Source organism: Chelonia mydas, chromosome 2 (genome assembly GCF_015237465.2).
Source record: "Chelonia mydas isolate rCheMyd1 chromosome 2, rCheMyd1.pri.v2, whole genome shotgun sequence".
Taxonomy (NCBI): Eukaryota; Metazoa; Chordata; order Testudines; family Cheloniidae; genus Chelonia; species Chelonia mydas.
Window position 1 is genome coordinate 4,488,670 of NC_057850.1, and position 22,293 is coordinate 4,510,962.

The 22,293-nt window shown below is 51.8% G+C and overlaps 1 protein-coding gene across 1 annotated transcript in view; it reads right to left on the reverse strand.

Moving 5' to 3' along the window:
- The window catches only part of LOC102946940 (1-phosphatidylinositol 4,5-bisphosphate phosphodiesterase gamma-1), an 87,306-nt gene that overhangs the window by 38,918 nt on the left and 26,095 nt on the right, over positions 1-22,293 (reverse strand). Inside the window, exons 2-4 of the mRNA XM_037891894.2 lie at positions 2,878-3,027; positions 1,863-1,956; positions 1,413-1,460 (exon numbers count right to left, since the gene is read on the reverse strand). Of these exons, the coding sequence (XP_037747822.1) occupies positions 1,413-1,460; positions 1,863-1,956; positions 2,878-3,027 (292 nt within the window). The remainder of the gene's footprint in view (positions 1-1,412; positions 1,461-1,862; positions 1,957-2,877; positions 3,028-22,293) is intronic.

Genomic DNA, 22,293 nt, shown 5'->3' on the forward strand with positions numbered 1-22,293 from the left:
CCTCTGCGCTGTGCTCGGGAACGCAAGGTAGAGCGGCATGGGGTGGGGATAGCACAGGGGGACTCCTGCTGTGTCTCAGAGACTCAGCCGCACACCTTCCCAGCAGCCCTCCCAGGATCCCTGCCGTGGTATTAATACCGCTCTCATCTGGCACTTTGAATACGCTGTGCATCCCCCAGTGGTGTACAAATTCCAACCTGTCGAGCTGGGCTGCTGTGTAAGCCCATTGCTGGAGTACCCGAGTGCTTTGTAGGACAATCCCAGTGGGATAACAAAACATGCCTCATCAAATCATCTCAGTGGGATTCTGCCAAGTGCCTGGTGCAGGGAGGAGTCCCTGAAGACTCCCGCAGTGCCGTCTCTTTGGGGATAGTCCAGAAGGCCTTTCTCCCTTGCTGTGCTTCTGTTTCAGACTTGAATATAGCACTCAGGTCCCCAGGGAACAGACCCATGTTTTTGTAAAGCCGATTGCTCCTTCCACACTAGCCCCACTTCCTGTCCCATGTCCCATCATTTCCTGCCCAGGCCCCCTCCTCTTCCTGGATGGAACCCCTCACTTCCTGTCCGATGTCCTGTTTACACAGAGCTGGCATGCGGCAGGGCAAAGAGGTCTGCTGGGCCCCGACCCAGTAGCCGCGCCTTGTTAGCTAGCTGGACAGAAAGGGACCAAAATGCTGATTAAACAAAACATTTTAAATCCAGTTTTCTTTCCTCCTCCCTGCCCCCCCCCCCACCTCCCAACTCCCCATGGCTTCTCAAAGAGACACTGTCTCATTTCCATCTTCTCCGTTTAGTCCTGTTTGGCTCCAGATTCCTTGAGAGCCTGTTCCAGTGGGATCCTGGCCCTGGCCATGGCTCTGACAATGGGATCAAATTTCCCCCCTGCTTAAAGCCACAATATCTTACAACCTGAGCCTGTCAGACAACCAGCCCTCATCCTGCCAACTTAGCATGCTCCAAGCTCCCAGTCGAGCCAGTGGGAGTTCGGAGAGCACAAGGACTGCAGGATCAGGGCTTCCGCTGCTTTATCTCCTGAGGCTTTATCTGCCAGACTGTGGGGACTGGGTGATGGGAAAGGAGCAGGCACGGCAGGGCGGGGTGGTGGGCAGGGAGTGGCAGAGAGCTGGACAACTGGGCAAGGCCTCATTTTTCCAGCCACCATGAAATGTTTGTCTCCTCTCCCCATCCTCTGAAGAGCTCAAGCGTTTCTCAGCTCCCGAAGGGGGTCTGCCAGCCTCAGGCCCTATCAGGCCAGCTCCCTCCATCCTGCGCAGACCACCCTCCGGTGGCTGCCACAGAAAGTGTGGCAAACCCGGGCGAGAGGCAGATAGTCTCTGCAGTGACACCTGCTAGTATGAAAACGCCGAGGGTCATCAACCCTCCTGTTGTCCCTGCCTGTCCGCCTCACTCACCTGCCTTCTCTCGTCCTGTCCATCAAGTCAAACTGTTTCCGCAGCCACCTAGCAAGAGGATTGAGAAGAAACGGATCAGCCTGGAGCCGAGGGGTCCCAGCAGTGAGATGGCTAGGAGCACGGTGCAGTTAACGCACATGCTGGGGTGATGGGGTCTGGCCTCTTCTGGAGGGGATTATACCTCAGGAAGGCGTTTCATCCCCTCATCAGCACCCCAGCCAGCTCTGGGGCCCGCATTCGTTCAGTGCTCTCCAGGATTACTGGGCACCCCAAAATGGGGATGAAGAAAAACCAAACTAGCGACCCTGTGTGCTCTTCACTTCCCTGAGTCCCACCTCACTCTGCAGTGCCCAGGGGTGGCTCGGATCTCCCGGCCCACCCAACCAGACTCTGGAGTGACGGGACAGAGGGATCCCCAGCCCCCCCAGCAGCCCAGCTCCCTGCCCATACCTTTCAATCTGCAGCGGCGTCTGGGCTTTCTGAGTGTCCGTCACCAGCCAGTTCAGGCCCGTCATCCACAGGTTGACGTCTTCCTCACAGAAGGCTGAGGAGGGAGAAGAGCAGAGGCAGTGGGAAGAGCGGGGCTAAGGGAAGTTCCCTCTCTGCACTTACACTAGAGATGGGGCCGGGCTGCAATGGTCTGCTCCCGGGCTGACCTCTCCCCACAGCTCGGGGGTACGGGGATTGAGGGATCTGGCTGCTCCTCATCTCTAGCTGAGTTTAGACAATGCACCGAGATGGTGCCCTTCTTCGTACGGACAACAGCACCATTTCCATCCAGCTGGCTTCACCCTTGGCCAACTGGGCACAGGTACCGACTTCTATGTTTCACGGTGGGTGCTCCACACATGTGCTGCCCCGAGGCCCTGCCCCCCAGTCCGCCCCTCCCTGAGGCCCCGCCCTCATTCCGCCTCTTCCCGCCCCCACTCTGCCCCCTCCCCCAGACCCCCGCCCGCTCACTGCTCTCCGCTCTCCCCCTAGATCCTCCCAAACAGTCAGGGCTGGTGGGCGCTGAGCCCCCGCTATTTTTCCCCATCGGTGCTGGAGCCCCAGAGCACCCCTGGAGTTGGTGCCTGTGCCAATGGGCCAAATTCACCCTGAGAGTGGCATTCCATCAGGGATGGCCCTCGCTGCGAGTGGGGTCTGGGTGGGGGGCACTGTGTCAGGGAGGAGGGATGCTGGGAGAAAGGACTGCTGGAGGGAGATGGTGACAACCTGACCTGTCTTCTCCCTGCTAAGAGGCTTCATGGCCCTCTTCCCCCAGCCCGTGTGTCCACGTCCTCGTTTCCACCACAGCTGATTCCCACCCTCTCCCCTGGGCCAGGACAGAGCCTGGGTGGGTGGGAAAGCTGGTGAGGCCGCCTCATCCATGAAACCTTAACAGCCCTCGGAAGAAATGGGGAAGGGAAAGAATCAAGATTAGACCCTCCCTGCCCGTTGTCACCCTCCATCACCCAGCACTGACCAGCAACACTGAGTGTCCGGAGCCTGAAATCCGGGCCATACAGCATGATGAAACACATGGTGGAGTCCAGTTTCCGAGCATCTTCTGGATATCGTTCAAAATCCCGGGAATTCTTCCCTGGGCGGATCTCTTTTATCTCCCGAATGTCAACTAGAGAAGAAAGAGATGGACAACGTGACCCTTTCCCAGAAGCCCATCCTCGTTTTCACTCTTCCACGCCCAGAGCTGCGGCTGCTGTTGTGCAGTGTAGTGATTAATAATGACATATTCCGGCAGTACCTTTTAGCTGGATTGTATGCATGAAAATAACTCCGGGCCTCACTGAAATGCAGCCACCTCTGGGGTGGAACACAGCAGCTGCTTAACTGCATGCAGCAGCTTCAGACAGGACGTGAGGAAGAATCATGTTTCCAACCAAATGCTTAGGAGGAATTTGGGGAGGCAGAATGCATCCAGTCAGAGATACCATTTCTACTCTTGTGAAAAGTGCCATGTGATCAGTTATAACCCCAAGCAGCCAGGACTGCAAGCTTATCTGACGTGCGCTCAGTGGCACGGCACCCTCGAGCATGTCACTGGGGCTTTCGGGTCTATGCCATCTCAGAAGGAAGCCGGTTGTTGCATGACCACTTTCTGCAACACATAGGTTTTCCTTGTGGGTCAGCTCTGCAAGCAGATTCGCAGTGGAGCTCTGCAGCATTGTTTATGTATTTTGACAGGTTTCAGAGTAACAGCCGTGTTAGTCTGTATTCGCAAAAAGAAAAGGAGGACTTGGGGCACCTTAGAGACTAACCAATTTATTTGAGCATGAGCTTTCGTGAGCTACAGCTCACTTCATCGGATGCATACTTAGACCAGGAATGGAGTCTTAGAACTTTTAGTAAGTAATCTAGCTAGGTACGTGTTAGATTATGATTTCTTTAAATGGCTGAGAAAAGAACTGTGCTGAATAGAATAACTATTTCTGTCTGTGTATCTTTTTTGTAACTTAAGATTTTGCCTAGAGGGGTTCTCTATGTTTTGAATCTAATTACCCTGTAAGGTATCTACCATCCTGATTTTACAGGGGGGATTTCTTTATTTCTATTTACTTCTATTTTTATTAAAAGTCTTCTTGTAAGAAAACTGAATGCTTTTTCATTGTTCTCAGATCCAAGGGTTTGGGTCTGTGCATCCGATGAAGTGAGCTGTAGCTCACGAAAGCTCATGCTCAAATAAATTGGTTAGTCTCTAAGGTGCCACAAGTACTCCTTTTCTTTTTGTTTATGTATTGTGAGCCTTGGAAGGATTCTGGTTTTACTAGTCAATGTTGATTTCAATGCACACAGACAAACCAACAACAAATCTTTCCACTGATAATAACTGAAATTGACAGCTAGGCAAAGTACGAAAAATGCTGCGTGAGAACTTATTAGAGTTTGCTTTTAGGGTATTTGCTTTGTATGCTTTGACGTAAAGCGGCCAGTTTGTGTGTGAATGATTATACAGCTTTAATTTTTTGAATCTCAGCCTCTACCATCATGAACTAATTATTGTCTGACCTCCCCTATTGTGTGACCTATCCCGATAATTTCCCCCACTGTGAAAATTTATATTGATACAACTAAAACAATGCTTAAAAACCCTTAATTTTGTGCTGTTGTGAACAATTAAATTGATAAGCATTTTTAAAAATGCTTAAAAATGAATATTATCCCTCAAAAGGACATATTAAAAAATCAAATTCTGGCAAGCCCAGGTATTGTAAATATGTCTGTAAACAAACAAGAGAGCAGAGGGCACAGCCCCAGCGCTCAGAAGCAACCCTACAATAACAACCTAAGAGGAAAACAGTTTCAGGTTTCCAACGGGGCTGCAATTCAAAGACTAGAAAGTTATTTTAAAGAGTGCTGGGCAAAGGCCTGGTAACTTTATTTAGGCAAAGCTCTCTCTGAGGGCTGTGGGAGTTTTGCCTGAGTAAAGACTGAGGGGGAAATTCACCCCTGGTCGGCGGCCCAGAACAAAGCCTAGTCAAGTTCATACCCCATTAAGGCTGGAGAAGGAATCAAGCGGTGCCCTGCTGCACGGGCTCGCTTTCATTCGGCGAGAGAGGACATGTCAGTGTCCTCCCCATGCATATTTTGAACAGCTAAGCCACTGTGTATGACCGGGCTCTCCTTGCATGGTGGGATTCTCGAATGGTGAAAGCCACAAGAATGGAGTTTGCAGATCAACCAGTGTCACTGCTGGGGGAGCTGTGTACTGGCCAGACGTGTCTCAGCCATGGAGTCAGAATGAACCGAGCCCATGGGTATGTGACACAGCCCTGCCCAGGCAGGTGTATTATACCCATGTCTGGTCATTGTCTCGATATTGCACCCAAAGGGCTCCTGTGGGGTCTCTGCCAAAGCTAAGCACTAGCTGGTTCTCATGGGTATTGTGAGGTGTTTGCACAGGAAACCATTTTAGAGTCATGTAACATGTAGACTGTTATGCTCCCAAACTGCTGGAGGTAAAACATGCCATCCCAGGCGGGATGAGTCTCAGAGCTGAGTAACTGAACACTGAGAATAATCGACTAGTCCTGGGTTTGTGATCTGGATCAGGTGCAGGCTGGAGCATCTACAAGACGAAAGGAGCCCTGGACTCTGAATAGGGGACCTTCAGGGGTGAAATGAAGTTACCAAATTGCCTTGACTATGAAACAAGACAAAAGTCTGGGTCTGTGTAAGAGGAGAAAGGGCACGAGATGTTCTCCATTACAGAAGTGGCTCTGCCCGCAGGAAAGGCGGATCCCAGAGCTCAGGGCTGGACAAACGCAGCAAGGACTGACCATTGGGTGAGAAACACCTTCTCAGATGGCAAAGGAACCGCTTAATAAGTATGGGGTCTAGACTGTTTTATATTTTTCTTTTATCTGTCATCATATGTTGCCAAATCCTTATCAGGGGCAAAGGAAGCTCCCTAAAAGTCAGGAGGGCCACCGCTGCTTGAACCATGGCCCCCCCCCATGCTGCCCCTTCCCCCCAAGACCCCTTCCCTGCCGCCCCTTCCCCCAAGGCCCCTCCCACACGGCCCTTCCCCTGAGGCCCCGCCCCCTGCCGCCCCTTCCCCTGAGGCCCCTCCCACACAGCCCTTCCCCTGAGGCCCCACCCCCTACTGCCTCTTCCCCGAGGCCCCTCCATTGCTGCCCCTTCCCCTGAGGCCCCAAACCCTGCTGCTCCTTCCCACCAAGGCCCCGCCCTCACACCTCCTTTCCCCCCCAAGATCCCCACCCCCCACTCGCTCTTCTCCGCCCTCTCCCCCTGTCGCTTGCCTTTATGCCCGGTAAAAAGTGGGCGGGCATAGCCCCCTGGCCCTCCTGTTCCAGCACCCCATATCCTTATATTTGCTTTTATTTAAATCTTTATCTCAAGCTCAGGCAAATAAACTTCACTTTGGTTTTACTATAGACACGTCTAAGTGCCTTATGCTAAAGAGCGTGTTGAACGGAGGTGACCCCAGTGAATGGGGGGCGGGGGGTACGGCTTCCCCAGAGGCAGCAGCTCGTTGGGCAGTGTGGGTGTCCAGAAGCCCCGGGAGTGGGTACTCGAGTGTAACCAAGCAGGGTGTGTAAATTGCTAGGCTCTACTGGGGAAGAGTGGGGCTTGCGATAGCACTTGTGTTGCCAGCAGCCGGCCCATTCCCCTGGCACAGACCGGGCTCCCTCACGCCGTAAGCGGGTGGCTGACGATTCACCCCGGACACCTCGATTCACCCCCAGAAATGTCACAGGCATCTCAGATGGAGGGGAAAGCGGGCTAGTGCTTTACCAGCCTCATCAATAGGGAAACAAGAGGAAAGCTGCCCTACTCCACTCCCAGGCCCACTCTCGAATGCGGACAAGATCACCAGACCCCTGCCCACCGTTCAGTCTCTTTCCAAACAACATCCCGGGGGCCCCACTGCCAGGGCAGGTCTCCAGCCACTCAGAGCCCGTCAGCCGCTGATCTGCGGCCACCAGGTGCCTTCCAAAGGGATCGACTGGCATGGACAGAAGACACAAGGAGGCAGGGCTGAGAGCAGAGGTTGAGAAATAGATTCAGAGCCTGATCCAGGGCAGGGTGTATCCAACTGGGAAGTCAGAAGTGAATCCTCGGTTCCCTGGGAGTAGGGTGCAGACCTTTCTGCCATGGCTTTCACACACGCCACAAGCCTCCTGGCCATACCATGGAGAAGTGCTGTGATCGGCTGGGCTGAGCGCCGGGCAGGGGTTATGGAAACCCGCGGCCAGTCTCCACCATACGCACATTCACCTTCTCACCCCCTGCCATGCAAAACAGACTGGGAGTGTGGGAGGGACACTGGGCGAGGGGCAGGAGCCAGCGGGATTTTGGCTTATGGAGACACTGGGAAATGGGGCGAGAATGGGTGAGACGCTGCACAGGGGACTGGGCTGAGGTGGGGTCATACCAGGAACAGGGGTAGAAGTCACGGAGAGCTGATTGCTTCCTGCCCTGAACCTTGGGTCCCCATTTACACCTGGGCTGAGGGGGGTCAAAAGACTGGCACTCATGCTGCCAGTGTGAATGAGACACAGGGTGTGGGGCAGAGGGGACTGAAGCCCAGGACCATGGGTAGGGGGCAGAGGAGTCTGACAGGGATATGGGCACCCCTGTGTTGGGGGATGTGACAGAGGAGGCTGACAGGGGGTATGGGCACCCCTGTGTCGGGGGATGGGACGGAGGAGGCTGGCAGGTGTGCAGGCACTGGGAGCCCCTGTGCCAGGGCGATGGGAAAGAGGAGGCTGACGGGGGGGGGCAGGCACCTTTGTTCCAGGGGGATGGGATGGAGAAGGCTGACAGGGTTGCAGGCACTGGGCATCCCTATGCCCAGGGATGGGATGGAGGAGGCTGATGGGGTGGTGGGTACTGGGCACCCTGTGCTGGGTGGATGGGAAGGAGGAGGCTGACTAGGGGTGGAGGCACTGGGAGCCCTTGTGCCAGGGGATGGGATGGAGGAGGCTGATGACGGTGCGGGCACTGGGCACCCCTGTGCCGGGGGATGGGATGGAGGATGCTGGCAGGAGTGCGGGCATTGGGCACCCCTGTGCTAGGGGGATGGGACAGAGGAGGCTGATGGTGGTGCGGGCACTGGGCCCCCCCGCTGCAGGTGCCAGGAAGGAAGATGCCAGCCTTGGAGCCAGAGCAGCTCCTCCCAGCTCCATTGGCACTGGTGTCTCTCTCTGGCTGGTAAACAGCTCCCAGAGGTCAGGCCTCCTTCGCTAGCAGTCGGGTTACCCGGGTAACACCAGAACGCTGTCAGGAAACTGACAACGTCACCCGCATCGGCTGCCAAATCTGATGCTGGCAGCACAGCCGAGGCGAAGAAATCTGCCAGCGGGTCTGGAGAGGCACCAGGGTCCGCGGGGGCTGCACAGAGCTGGGGACCAGGGGTCTCAGGATGGGCTGGACAGAGCAGCCCCCTAGGGCACTGTGTCCTACCCCCCATGGAGATGCAGAGGTGGTTTCCCTGTGCAGAGTGCAAGGAGCTATGTCCTGGCTGGGTAACATGTGCCCACGTCTAACATGGTCAGACCCCTGCTTAGCTCTCCTGGAGGCATGCCAGGGTGTCAGCAGGGTTTACAGGGCCGGGGTGAGCTGTAGAAACCGTTCCCTCTGATAAGGCCAACGCCACCTTCCCTGCGATCCAGTCCGCTTCCCTCTCCCTGGATTGAGTGTCTGATCCCTTTCGCCAACTGCCCATGAAATAACTCCTTCCTCCGGTGCCCCCACACTGCTTTCCTACGCTCCTGGCAGCGACACCTTGCTCTGACGTCCCACTCATGTCAGACAGGTGGCCCAGAAGGACTGGCTGAGTGTCTGAGTGGGGACAGCAGGAATCCAGAGGCTCAGGTAGTGGATAAGAGAGCGGGGCGTGTGTATGTGGGAGACCTCAGCCCAACCTCCTGCCCTCTGCAGCCTCCATTCCTAGATCTCTAGATGGCCCCCTCTCTACAGACCTCAGAAGATTCCTCAGGGAGGTGAGGATAGGGTGAAATCAGGGTAGCTCTGGGAGGGAAGGTATCCTGGGGTACCCCCCTTCCCTTGGCATTCTGACATTTGCTGGAACAGAGAGCCCCCTTGTGAGGCCTCGAATGGAAAATCGGTTTTCCACTGACACTATTGATCGGCACTGGCAGAGGATCCAGCCGTGCCTCTGCAAGGAAACAGGTTAGAAGCTTCTTTCACAAAGGGAAAGCGCAGGTCTCCAGCAGCCCTGTGACAGGCTTCACTGAGCTCATCAGAGCTGGCAGGCCGCCACGGGGGTCACTCAATCTAATTCTAGTAACTCCTGAAACTGGACTTTGACCCACTGAATGTTGGCTGTGGGCACTAGGTCCCACCTAGGGGAGACCAACAGTAGGGATTGGCTCTCTCTCCTGCCGTCTGAGTTTGTGCTACACACGGGCAAAATGAATTGGGAGAATCTGGGAATTGCATTTAATGTCTCCTTGTTCAGAGACTCATAATTCAGGAAGCCCTGGTCTCGGTCGCTTCAAATTGTGCACAACAGCTCTACCACGAGCCCAGATCTGACCTGTCAGGTTTGAGGTCACTAGATCTTTTCTGTAGATTTTAGAGGTGGGAAGGCAAAACCGTCTTTATATCATGGAAACTCAGTTGCAGCCTTAATTATGGAGTGACTGTTGTTCCTCCCTAGTACACAGGGATCGCTTCGCCCACTGCTGAAATGCAGCCAGCTCTGGAGTGGAGCCCAGCAATTCCTGAGCAGCTCACAGGAACGCGATGCAACGGTTTAGGGCACGAAGGGAAGGAGAATCCCATACGCAGTAGGAACTGCACCGAAGTCGGCGGAATGTTGTTACCTGAGTTGGCCTGTGCACAGGACACCCAGCTTAGCACCTCCAGCCGCTTGCAGAAAGTGCCAGGGGATCTGTAATGGCCACCTCGCCCCTGAAAGGCATCATCTGACACCGGAGAGCTGGGGTCATCGCTGACTTGAAGAAGAGAGCGCCCCCTACTGAGTCACCCACCCCAATCCCTGCAGCACAGCATCCCTAGTACTGACTGATGGGGAAGAGCGCCCCCTCATGCATCACCATCACCCCTTCCTGCAAGGCAGCGTCCCCTGACACTGCGCTACCTTTGCTGTTTACGGAGTCACCGACACCTCTTCCTGCACATATAGGAATTTGACAGGGCACAGCCTTCCCTTCCCTTTGCCTCCATCGGCCCCCTTATTGCCACATAGGTCACCTTTGAACAAGGAAGTCACTCTCTCTGCTAATCAGTTTCACTTAGGATGACAACAGATGAAGTAAGCAGCAACGTGTGGGAGCAGATAGCCCTGCGTAATCTGCCCTTGCTGTGCCCTGCCCTGTGGTGGGACCAGGGGGATTCTCATTGGCATGTGACGTTCATCTCGATATCTCTGATTTCCCCCATCTGTTTCCTCTCCTCTGCCTTATCCAGCCCTCTTCCTCTTTCCCTGACCCCCTTGTTCTCACTCCTTTCCTCTCTCTTTTCTTATTTCGTATGGAGCTTTCTCTCGGTTATTTCTCCAGGCCTAGCCAGGGCAGGGGAAAAGTGCCACATTCACACACTTGGGGCATCAAGTCTCGTGCTTATCTGCAGAGCAGGTACAGCGCAGCCGGTGGCAAAGCCAAGCCTCCCCCCGCCCCCTGCTCTCCTAATGCATCCCCGCCCTGCCTCGATGGACCAACTCAAGGGCTGAGGGGGAAGTTCAGTCTCTGTGCTCCAGTCAAGTCTTGGCCTGTGGATGAGGTTGCTAAGAAAGGGGCTAATGAGTGCCAGTGGAGGTAGTGGGTTTTGCAATGCGTGTGCTTAGAATGGACTGAGACCAGCCAAACTCATTTCATACAGGCCAAGAAACAGCCAACGCTGCTGGCGACAACTTTCACCATGGGTTGAATCCGAACTGGTGACCTGGAGGTAAAAGGCCCATGCCCCTTTACAGCCCACAGGACACCCAGATTCACCCCAGCTTTCCCTGCTTTGTTTTTCAGATCTACTCTCCACGTACCCAAAGAATCCATCCCATAACCCTCTTCACATTGTTGTCCCACATACTAGCTGTCCCCTTCCAGGGCAGGAGGAGCGGGTAGGACTTCCTCAAAGTTGCTCCTTAATTGGCCAGAGGAGTCAACATCTTTCTGAGATGCCCAGACTGGGAGCGGTATCCCGGCTAGGCCACATCCTTCCCCTCGATATTACGACACCCTGGGTACATGGACATTGGAGTTGGCATTTCCAGTGTGGCTAGACACAAAAATAGGCACTGGGGTAGACACTAAAAATAGCCCTGTAGCCACGGCTGCATGGGCGGCGGGACAGGCTAGCTGCTGCAAGTATACAAGGTTTCAGATGGGGCGGGGCCCATGCAGATGCAGCTACCTTGGTATTTTTTAGCAACTTCTACCTGAGTTGGAAATGCCACCTCCAGCTTTGATGGGACCATATTCCATGCCATCCAAGGCCCCGTCACTGGCTCAGAGCTATAGAGGGAGTTAGTGACGCAGCTGGGATCAGAACTGCAGAGTTCCTGGCTGGTGGGATAACGAGGCAGCATGCAGAAATGCAAGGCAGCATCCCGTCCCCCTGCTCTGCGGAATAGGAGCTGACAGCACAGTCAGAAATGAATCCTGCAGCTTGCTGCCCTCGCTCTGTGCTTTTCCTCTCCGAGGAGACACCCAGACAGCCCATTTCCCCGACTCTATTCTGGGATGGTTCAGGAAACAACCGAACACAAACAAAGAGCAAGGCTTGGGGGAAAGGACGGGCTTGGCGAAAGAGGGTATAGAAACACATAGCGCAGCACACATGGAATATGGTCAGTTATTAAAAGAACTGAAACCAACCCTTCCTCCCTCATGATTTCTCCTGGGGGAGGGAGAGACAAAAGACCCCCAGGGGACAGATGTTAGTCATGTTGTGCAATGCACTTCTGGAAGGCCCTCAAAGGCTCTGTAACGTAAGAACCGGAACAGACTAGGCCGGAGTAGAATAGGATTGATTGATGAACTCAGGACTGGGAGAAAGGAAGGCCTTCGATGCTGAGGGGGAAAGATCCTTCACTGCTCTTCCGGCTGTATGGAATAGGAAAGAAACACTCCTCAACCTCAAGTGACCCTGGCCCAGAAAGAATAACAAAGAAAATACAGAAAACGTACAGCCTCTGAGAAATGATCAGTTCTAACTAGAACATGGTCCGGAGTTACTCTACAGTGGGTTGGTGGCTCTGTAAATCACCTTGCACACCCCTCAGCATGCCCAAAGGAGGACTTCATACTTGTCCACTCCGTAGTCTTTAGAGCCCCGGACGTGCACCCAAGTCTCCTGGCACTCCCCGTTCAGAGCTTTATTTCTCCTCGGTGCTGTAACAGCGCCTTGGTCATGGGACTCTGATTCTTTTCTGGGTCTAGCAGAGTGACATGCCTCCACATGAGGCAGGGAGTTCCACAGTGGCTTGAAAAGTACCTCCTTTCATCCTAGTTGCTGAGTTCTTGTAATGCTGGGATGGGATAAATAGAGGCCTCCAACCAGCTTTCTCTGCACTGTGCACTATCATAACAGCGCATCTCATAGCTCGTCTTATTTGCCTGCTCTCTCTAAAGAGGAATGCTCCTCTGGGCCAATCTGAGCTCATCTTTTAATTGAAGACATCTGCCCAAAGGTGGCAATTTAAAACCCCCGAGCCCTAACCACAGGGTGTTTCTCTCTCAGTGCACTCTTATTATCCTCTCTATATAAAGACACAGACCGTGGGTCAGTAGGGTGGGGTTTCCGTGCTGGGCTCTTTCTCAGCATTTCAGAGACAGCATTTCCAGCTGTTACTTTTGCAGAACTGGCTCAAAGGGGTGCCTCGTGGTGTGCCAGCCCAGGGTGGGTGCAGCCAGTAAGGGGCATTGATCGGTGCTGTAATGGTTGTACAAAGGCACGTGTTGGAAATTCTGTGCTCTAAGGACCTCTGTGTGCATGAAGCCCAGCCCTGTAAGATACACTGTTCTACCCTTCATTTGTGTCTGGTGCCAGTGGCTAAGAAAGATTGGTCTTTCGTGATTATACGTTCCATTCTGTTTGACACAGGCAATGACCAGGCACTCTAAACAGAGCAGGAATAGTAGAGATGGGGTCAGATCTCAGCACTGTCCCCAGGGGATTGCCAGCATTACAGACTGGCTGACCAGGGTGGGAGACTACCCAGAGCGCTGTGGTTGGGGGTGGGGGGTATCAGTGCTTAATTTGTGCTGGGCTTGCCAGGGCTGAGCCCCGGCACCTCTAGGCTTGGCAGTTCATAGCCCCGGCACCTCTGGGATGCAGGCCAGCAGCCGCCACTCTCCGGCCGCCATGGTCAAGAGGGGCGGGCCTGGGTGCAAGTCCATGGAAGGGAGCTCGGGGAAAAGGGTGGGGAGGCAGTGGGGCCTGGGGGTGATGGGGACCCCAGGGAGGCAGAAGGGGCCAGGGCAATGGAGGGTGGATGGGGAGGCAGCGGGGGCCAGGGACACCAAAATACAAGTTTGCCCAGGATGCCATTTTCCCTAAGGCTGGCCCGGTTACAGACACCATGACTGTCATTGACCTTATGGGCATGGCAGTTCTAATAATCTCCTGAAAACCCACTCCTTGAGGCCAGCCATTGGTTACGGCAGATCGACCACAGCTCCCCCTGCTGTAGATCACCTTTCTTCCATTGAAAGGAGATCGGAAGCTCTTTGGGGCTGAGGCCACGTCTAACGATGGGTTTGTAAAGCACTGTCCAACCCGGAGGCTGGCTACGAGAGTGAGGACAGAGAAGGGCGGGCTTGTGGTTCAGGCACTGGAACTCTGGCAATCTAGGTTCAATTCCCTGCCCTGCCACAGACTCGCTGTGTGACTATGAGCGTGTTACTTAATCTCCCAGTGCCTCAGTTCCCCATCTGACATCCCACAGATGCTGTTGGGCCAGCACCATGGCTGCATGTGGATTTGGCCACTGGGCAGGGGATTTACATGGGAAGACTGAAGAATTAAATGCTTTTGGCTTGGCCAAATGAACACAAAGGGGGATGGCGCTAACCACCTAGGAGAACAAGATCATGGACATGAAGCGAGAGCAAGTGTTCCGGATAGTCCAAGAGTGCGAGAACTGAATTAACCACAGTAAAATCTCACCTGGGTGGCAGGGAATGTTTTCTAGCAGTGAGATCTATTAAGCCAGTGGATCCCAAACCGTGGGCCTCAGAGCATTTGCTGATGGCCTGTAGAAAGCTGGCTGGTCCCCCGATGCTGGTTCCTCCTGTTTGTTTCCAGCTACTATGTCATAGTACAGAAAGCTAAAAATGTTACTTTCCCATCAGAGTTTGCTGCCGTTGCCACAGGGATGCTGGGCGATTGAGAGTGGGAGGAGAGGTGGTTTCCAGGAACATGAATGGGAGGTGAAGTGTCCTCATAATTGTGAATGGAAAGGGGGCTGCCCAGGAGGGAATCTCTCTATTAAGATGTGGCCCACCTGGTGGAAAGGTTTGCGAACCCCTGTGGTAGACAGGGGACGAGGCTGCCAAGGAAGGGGCGAAAGTCCCGCTGTTTGAGGCACTGAAGACTAGACTGGACAGGCAGCCGACGTGACCAAATGGGTCTTCACTCTCTCACTTCTTTGATTCTGGGCCTGTTGCTGGCGTAGCGGAACCTGATTCCAAGTGCTAGGGGTTGGTGCAGCTCAAGGCTGCGGCCCTTACTGGCAAAATCTTGTAACTTCCACTCTCCTTCTCCAGTGTCTCTTCAGAGTTCTCCCGGTGCCCTGCTCATGGCCTTGCCTTCTAGCAGGGGAGAAGGTGCAGCCCTGGCACACAGGAAGAGCGGTCAGAGGCTGTGGGTGACATTATGACAAGGGTGGGCAAGAGACGATAGGGGAAGAAAGCCCCCTCTCCTGGACACTCAATGCATCTCAGGCTGTGAAGGGTGCTTCCCAGAGGGGCCAGCCGGCATGGTGATGAACCTCGGAAGAGCCCTCAGGATGTGCGATAACTGCCACAGGAGGAAAACAACTTGGGGGCCCTTTGTCTGGCAAAGCCTGCCATTAACGAGAAACAATCAGCGCTACGTGGAAAGAGACAGCTAGCGCGGGGTTATTGTGCTGTAGGAGCGAGCAGGAAATGGGTCATTTCCCGGGGAATTTCCAGCAATGCTCCAGCTGGGTTTGTGACACAGTGGCAGGTATGGGGGCAGCTTGAGTGGGCAGGGGGCCAGGCCTGGGAGGGGTCAGGAATGGACTTCTCTATGTGTCACCGTGTTAGTTATCCAGAGCCTCAGCTTCCCAGCATCACGTGGGGATGTTCTTGTGTCCTCAGGGGTGTTTGTGTGTGGGTGTGACTGTGTCCGTGCCTTTGTGTGTGTACCTCCCTAACTGGGAGCGTGCCTGTGTGCATCTATGGGATTGTATGTATGTGTCTGGAGAGAGGAGCGAAAATCCTGAGCCCTGGAGTGCCCATGGGCAGCACCTGTATATGAGTGTGGATGTAGAGAGCAAGCAGGCTTCCCACAAGTCACCAGTGCAGCCCCTTCAGCCTCCCCAAACAGCCAGGCATGGCCCCACCCACACTCCACCCCCAGGGCCCCGCTTCGGCGGCACCGCTGGGCTCCAGAGGCTGGGGTCACGCCGCCCACCTTCCTGGGGCTGGGGAGGCTGCAGCGGTGCCCCCCGCTCTCCCTCCCCGCGCTCTGGGGCTGGAGGGCTTGCAGGCACTAGCCAGCCTGGAGGGGTGGGGGCGGCAGCCATGGTGGGGGGACTGTGGGTTCCGGGGCGCGTGGAAGGGGCGGGGCCTTGGGCAGAAGGGGTGGGGCTGAGGGGCTAGCCTCCCCCAGCCAGAGGTTCACGCACTGCCCATGCCCTTCAGCTGAGCAGTTCAGAGGTCCTTGCTCTAGATCTGGGATGGCCAAACTGCGGCTTGTGAGCCGCATGCAGCTCTTTTACAGTTAAAGTGTGACTTGTGGCGCCCCCCATGCTCTCCCCATTCTCCACCTACCAGACTGGTGGGGGAGGAAGCTCAGGGCTTCTGCCCTGCGGCGGGGTGGTGAGGCTAGGAGCTTCTGCCAGAGGCAACTGGTGCCTGCTGAGAGCAGGGGGCACAATTTAAAGGTTGCCCCCCCCAACAGCTTGAGTCACACACCCCCAGGCACACACATCCCCTCTTGCCCTCAGAGGCCCCTCCCTGCAGCTCCCAGGTGTTAGTTCTGCGTGGAGAGGCAGCGGCAAACAGCTGGGAGCTGCAAGGGGGCCGCTGCTTTAGCTCCACGGGGAGAGGCAGCAGCAAAAGTCGTGGCTCTCCCTGCAGCTCCCAGCTGTTTGCTGGTGCCTCTCCCCATGGCCACGGCTCCCAGCTTCACTGCTCCAGCAGCTGCTGTGCAGGGAGGGGGCCTGGCAGCATCATGTGTCAGAGCGGGTCCAGCAAACCCTGGCAAAAATCGGGGGGTGGGGAGGTGGCACGTGATCTCATGTGCCCCCCTATGTCACCTCCAGCTTCTTCCCAGGAGGGAGGGGGGGCTTGGGCTTTAGCCACACAGGGCATGTCTGCTGTGGCTCGGGGTGTTAGCAAGAGCGGGGCTAAAGCCCTGAGCCCCTCCAGGTACCTCCCACAGGGTGAAGCCCCGAGCCCCAGCAGGTGCGCCCTGGTTCTCGAACATCTGAAGATTGTTGTATGCGGTTCGGACGGTCCATAAGTTTGGCCACCCCTACTCTATATAGTCATGTTGGGTCATTTTGGGCTGTCCCAGCTTTTCTGTTCTACAGAGGAATGGGTCACCGGGAAGAAGGACAACTTCTTAAGCTGGTTCTTCCGACATCTGGAGACCAGCACAAATAAACACAAGGTGGGATGGGGAATTGGAACCTCCTATAAGGGAGAGAAGATGGTGGCCCGTCCAGCAGTTTAGTCATCATGTGCCTGGCCTGGTGGGGAGAGGATCAGTGAATCACACGTGGCAGATATTAGTCATGTTGCTTAATGCATGACTGGAAAGCATCAGAACCGAGACAACCTCTGCAAAAGGAAGAGAGGAGCGTCTCAGTGAAAATAGTAACAGATAGCAGATAATCAAAGGAGGGAGAGAATCAGAATGGGAGAGAGAGAGCTAGAGAAGGGTGAAGGAAAGCAGGATACAAAGTGCAAGCACCATTCTGGGACCTAACCCTGTCTCCGCTGCTCACACCTCTCCATCCACTGATGCAAAACTTCTTTGGAATGAAAGCCACACACGAGCAATTTCAAAGCAGCTTTTGTTCACTTTCAGGCCCCTTAAAGTGCACAGCACTGAACATCAGGGTACCTGCTGAGCATGGTTCCAGTGGGGCCATTGCTCACGCCCAGATCAAGCAGCAAAATCCCTGACACTAAACACAGCCGTTTGTACTTGACCGAGACTGGCTGCAAAACAAGACATGCTGTTCAGGACATCTGAAACTTGACCCCCACCCCCCACCCTCCGCAGACAATGGGGCCATTCGTGCTGCAGGTTCCTCTCTTGTGATCCTATTCTGCAGGCCTGCAAACCCAGCGTGCATCCCAGAGACCGCCTGGAAAGTGGGAATCCACCCACACATAGGCCAGGCAAGGCCAGTTCCCAGCGCAGGACAGCGACTTCCCACATTCCCTATCAGCACTATGCAGCAAAGATCCAAGGCAGAAATAACATGTGGCAGCTCTGGGTGGGGGATCATTTCAGGGGACAGTCGAGGACAGGCTGCGGGGGTGTCTACTTAAGGTGGGGGCACTAGAGATCTGAAAGCCCCCAGCTCATCACCAATGCATGGGCTTCTGGCTGGTCAGAAGACAAGTCCCTGCTTTAGAGAGGGGAAGAGGTGGGTGGAGATAGGAGAGATTGAGTGAACTAGGGAAGGGAAAGAGACTGCTGTTTTAGCAGTTTAAACCAAACTGCATTTTCCCCATGGAAAAGTCCTATGCGGTTGGACAGGCATGGAACCAAGAGGGTTCTAAAGAAATGTAACTGGATTTTGTTGACATTACTCTAAAATGCTATAGAACAGACGATTCCCACCTTTGGAGCCGTCCTGTGAGATTCCACAGAAGGAGTAGTATTTTCTGTTAAATTCATCAGGAGATTCCAAAACCCTGCCGAAAGGTTATAAGTGTCCATCCCCTTCCACAGGACCTTTCAATAAGGGTGGTGATCGATTTACCTATTTTCTCATACTGTGCCCATCACCATCTGTGTGCCTCCCAAACAGACAGCTCCTTCCTCCGCCCCACAAAGCCATCGGGATAGTCCCAAATCACCCTTAATTATTATTAATTTCATCAGGATTCAAGGAGAGTCATGGTAATAAAAGTGACTGTAAAACAGTGTTGATTGGGTTCCATATTCTCCAGCAGGGATTGCCAGATCAAACAGAACTGATGAACCAAACCAAGATCTGGAGGCTTCAGGATGGATGAGTGGGGACAGATCGGAAGAGCTGGAGATGGTTGCTCTTACAGTAGATTTAGATAAGAAGGGCTGCCAAGCGATTAAAAAAATTAATCACGATTAATCACTTGATTAATTGCACTGTTAATAATAGGATACCATTTTTTAAAATATTTTTGGATGTTTTCTACATTTTCAAATATATTGGTTTTAATGACAACACAGAATACAAAGTGTACAATGCTCACTTTATATTTATTTTTGATTACAAGTATTTGCACTGTAAAAAAACAAAACAAATAGTATTTTCAATTCACCTAATACAAGTACTGTAGAGCAATCGCTTTATCATGAAAGCTGAACTTACAAATGTAGAATTATGTACAAAAAAACTCTATTCAAAAATAAAACAACGTAAAACTTCAGAGCCTGCAAGTCCACTCAGTCCTACTTCTTATTCAGCCAATCACTAAGACAAACAAGTTTGTTTTCATTTTCAGGAGATAGTGCTGCCCGGCTTCTTGTTTACGATGTCACCTGAAAGTGAGAACAGGTGTTCGCATGGCACTTTTGTAGCCGGCGTTGCAGGATATTTACGTGCTAGATGTGCTAAAGATTCATATGTCCCTTCATGCTTCAACCACCATTCCAGGGGACATGCATCCATGTTGATGTCAGGTTCTGCTCAAAAACAATCCAAAGCAGTGCAGACCAATGCATGATCATTTTCATCATCTGAGTCAGATCCCACCAGCAGAAGGTTGATTTTCTTTTTTGGTGGTTCGGGTTCTGTAGTTTCCATATCAAAGTGTTGCTCTTTTAAGACTTCTGAAAGCATGCTCCACACCCCGTCCCTCTCAGATTTTGGAAGGCACTTCAGATTCTTAAACCTTGGGTTGGTTAGAAATCTCACATTGGTACCTTCTTTGCATTTTGTGAAATCTACAGTGAAAGTGTTCTTAAAACGAACATGTGCTGGGTCATCATCCGAGACTGCTAGAACATGAAATATATGGCAGAATGCGGGTAAAACACAGAGCAGGAGACATACAATTCTCCCCCAAGGAGTTCAGTCACAAATTTAATTAACGCATTATTTTTTTTACGAGTGTCATCAGCACGGAAGCATGTCCTCTGGAATGGTGGCTGAAGCATGAAGGGCCATAGGATTGTTTAGCATATCTGGCATGTAAATACCTTGCAATGCCGGCTACAAAAGTGCCATGCAAAAGCCTGTTCTCACTTTCTGGTGACATTGTAAATAAGAAGAGGGCAGCATTATCTCCTGTAAATGTAAACAAACTTGTTTGTCTTAGCGATTGGCTGAACAAGAAGTAGGACTGAGTGGACTTGTAGGCTCTGAAGTTTTACATAGTTTTGTTTTTGAGTGAAATTATGTAACAAAAAAAATCTACATTTGTAAATTGCACTTTCACGACAAAGAGATTGCAGTACAGTACTTGTGTGAGGTGAACTGAAAAATACTATTTCTTTTAGAGTTGTAGCCATGTTAGTCTATAACAGCAGAAACAACGAGGAGTCCTTGTGGCACCTTAGAGACTAACAAATTTATCTGGGCATAAGCTTTTGTGGACTAGAATCCACTTCATCAGATTCATGGAGTGGAAAATACGGGAGCAGGTATAAACACATGAAAAGATGAGAGTTGCCTTACCAAGTGTAAGGTCAGTCTAACGACACAATTCAATTAACAGTAGGATACCAAGGGAGAAAAAATAACTTTTGCAGTGGTAATGAGAGTGGCCCATTTCAAATGCCATCATGTGCCAGCAATGCCACTCTGCCATGTACATTGGCCAAACTGGACAGTCTCTACGCAAAAGAATAAATGGACACAAATCTGATATCAGGAATTATAACATTCAAAAACCAGTAGGAGAATGCTTCAATCTCCCTGGTCACTCAATAACAGACCTAAAAGTGGCAATTCTTCAACAAAAAAACTTCAAAAACAGACTCCAACGTGAAACTGCAGAACTGGAATTAATTTGCAAACTGGACACCATCAAATTAGGCCTGAATAAAGACTGGGAGTGGTTGGGTCATTACAAAACCTAAACCTAATTTCCCCCATACTAATTTCCCCCTCCTGTTACTCACACCTTCTTGTCAACTGTTTGAAATGCGCCACTCTCATTACCACTACAAAAGTTATTTTTCCTCCCTTGGTATCCTACTGTTAATTGAATTGTCTCATTAGATTGACCTCACATTTGATAAGGCAACTCCCATTTTATAATGTATTTATACCTCCTCCTGTATTTTCCACTCCATGAATCTGATGAAGTGGGTTCTAGCCCTCAAAAGCTTATGCCCAAATAAATTTGTTAGTCTCTAAGGTGCCACAAGGTCTCCTCGTTGTTTTTGCTATTTCTTTTGTTTATCATTTTTTCAGTGCAAATATTTGTAATAAAAAAAATACACTTTGATTTCAATTACAACACGGAATATAATGTATATGAAAATGTAGAAAAACATCCAAAATATTTAATAAATTTCAATTGGTATTCTATTGTTTAACAGTGCAATTAAAACTGCGATTAATCGCGATTAATTTTTTAAATTGCAATTAATTTTTTGAGTTAATTGCGTGAGTTAACTGCGATTAATGGACAGCCCTAATAATAAGCTCTTTCGAGCAAGGTAGGGTGCAAGCTTCTATTGTGTATCTTTGCTTTTCATCCTGTCCAGAACCCAGAAGTTCAGCAAGCCACAAGAATGCGTGTTCTACCTCTTCTCTGACCCTGTGTCTGTCTTCTCTATTTACAGTATACACTTTTTGGGACACAGACTGTCTCACATGGACTCTGTGTTTGCACAGTACCTAGCACAATGGGGCCCCATTCTTGGCTGGCCCTTAGGCACCGCAGTAATAAACATGGTTAATTAAAAGTGACTGAAAAACAATGAGATTGGGAGAGGCAGGTGGGGAAGTACACCACATACCTCTAAAATGTTTCAGTTCCAGTTTTGTGAGGGAGGTTTGGAGTGTGAGTGTGTTATTTTCGCTGCCTGTTCCTACTCCATAAAAGGGCATTCTTTGAGCATATGGTAGATCAAATTTCTATTCCACCCCCCACACACACTGGAAGTGACAACATGTGGCTCATGCCAATGCTGAGGTTTACTACCTTGGTTTAGCTAGAATCTGCTCATTCTAAGCTCTGTGCAGCGCACTTTCTGGTTTGCTATGGCATCTGCATCTGTGGTTTCTCCATTCCTGCCTAGATGAAGCACTGATGCTATTATTTGTAATCTGTCAAAATCCTGGTTTTTATTTTTAAATCCCAGGAAATTAGGAAAGAGCATCAAATTTACAAGGACAAGAAAGACTTGGCAACGTAGAGCCTTTCAAATTGCATTGTTACAAAGATGGTCTTGAAGACGTGGGAAATTAGCATGTTGAATTAGGTTTCAGAGTAACAGCCGTGTTAGTCTGTATTCGCAAAAAGAACAGGAGTACTTGTGGCACCTTAGAGACTAACCAGTTTATTTGAGCATGAGCTTTCGTGAGCTACAGCTCACTTCATCGGATGCAGTGATGAAGTGAGCTGTAGCTCACGAAAGCTTATGCTCAGATAAATTGGTTAGTCTCTAAGGTGCCACAAGTCCTCCTTTTCATGTTGAATTAGTGACATTCACTGATAGTATTAAATTGGGAGGAACTGCACACACCTGTGAGGACTAGCAAATAATAAAAGGGGACGTGGGCCCTGATTCTGCACCATTCAAGTCAATGGGAGCTTTGCCGTTGACTTCAGTGAGTACAGGATCAAGCCCACAGAGGTTTTTCAGTCTCTACCGTCTAGGATTTTATGACTCACAAACATGGGGGGAGTCTGAGATTTTTCCTTTAAAATGTGTTGAGTTTTAGTGCCCATGAACCTGGAACCTGACCCACAACCTCCCCTGCTATTTCGGCTGGGGCCCTCCCCTCACACACAGCCCTGCCAATGCACCTCTAGCCTGACCTACAGCCCCCCTGCTATTAGAG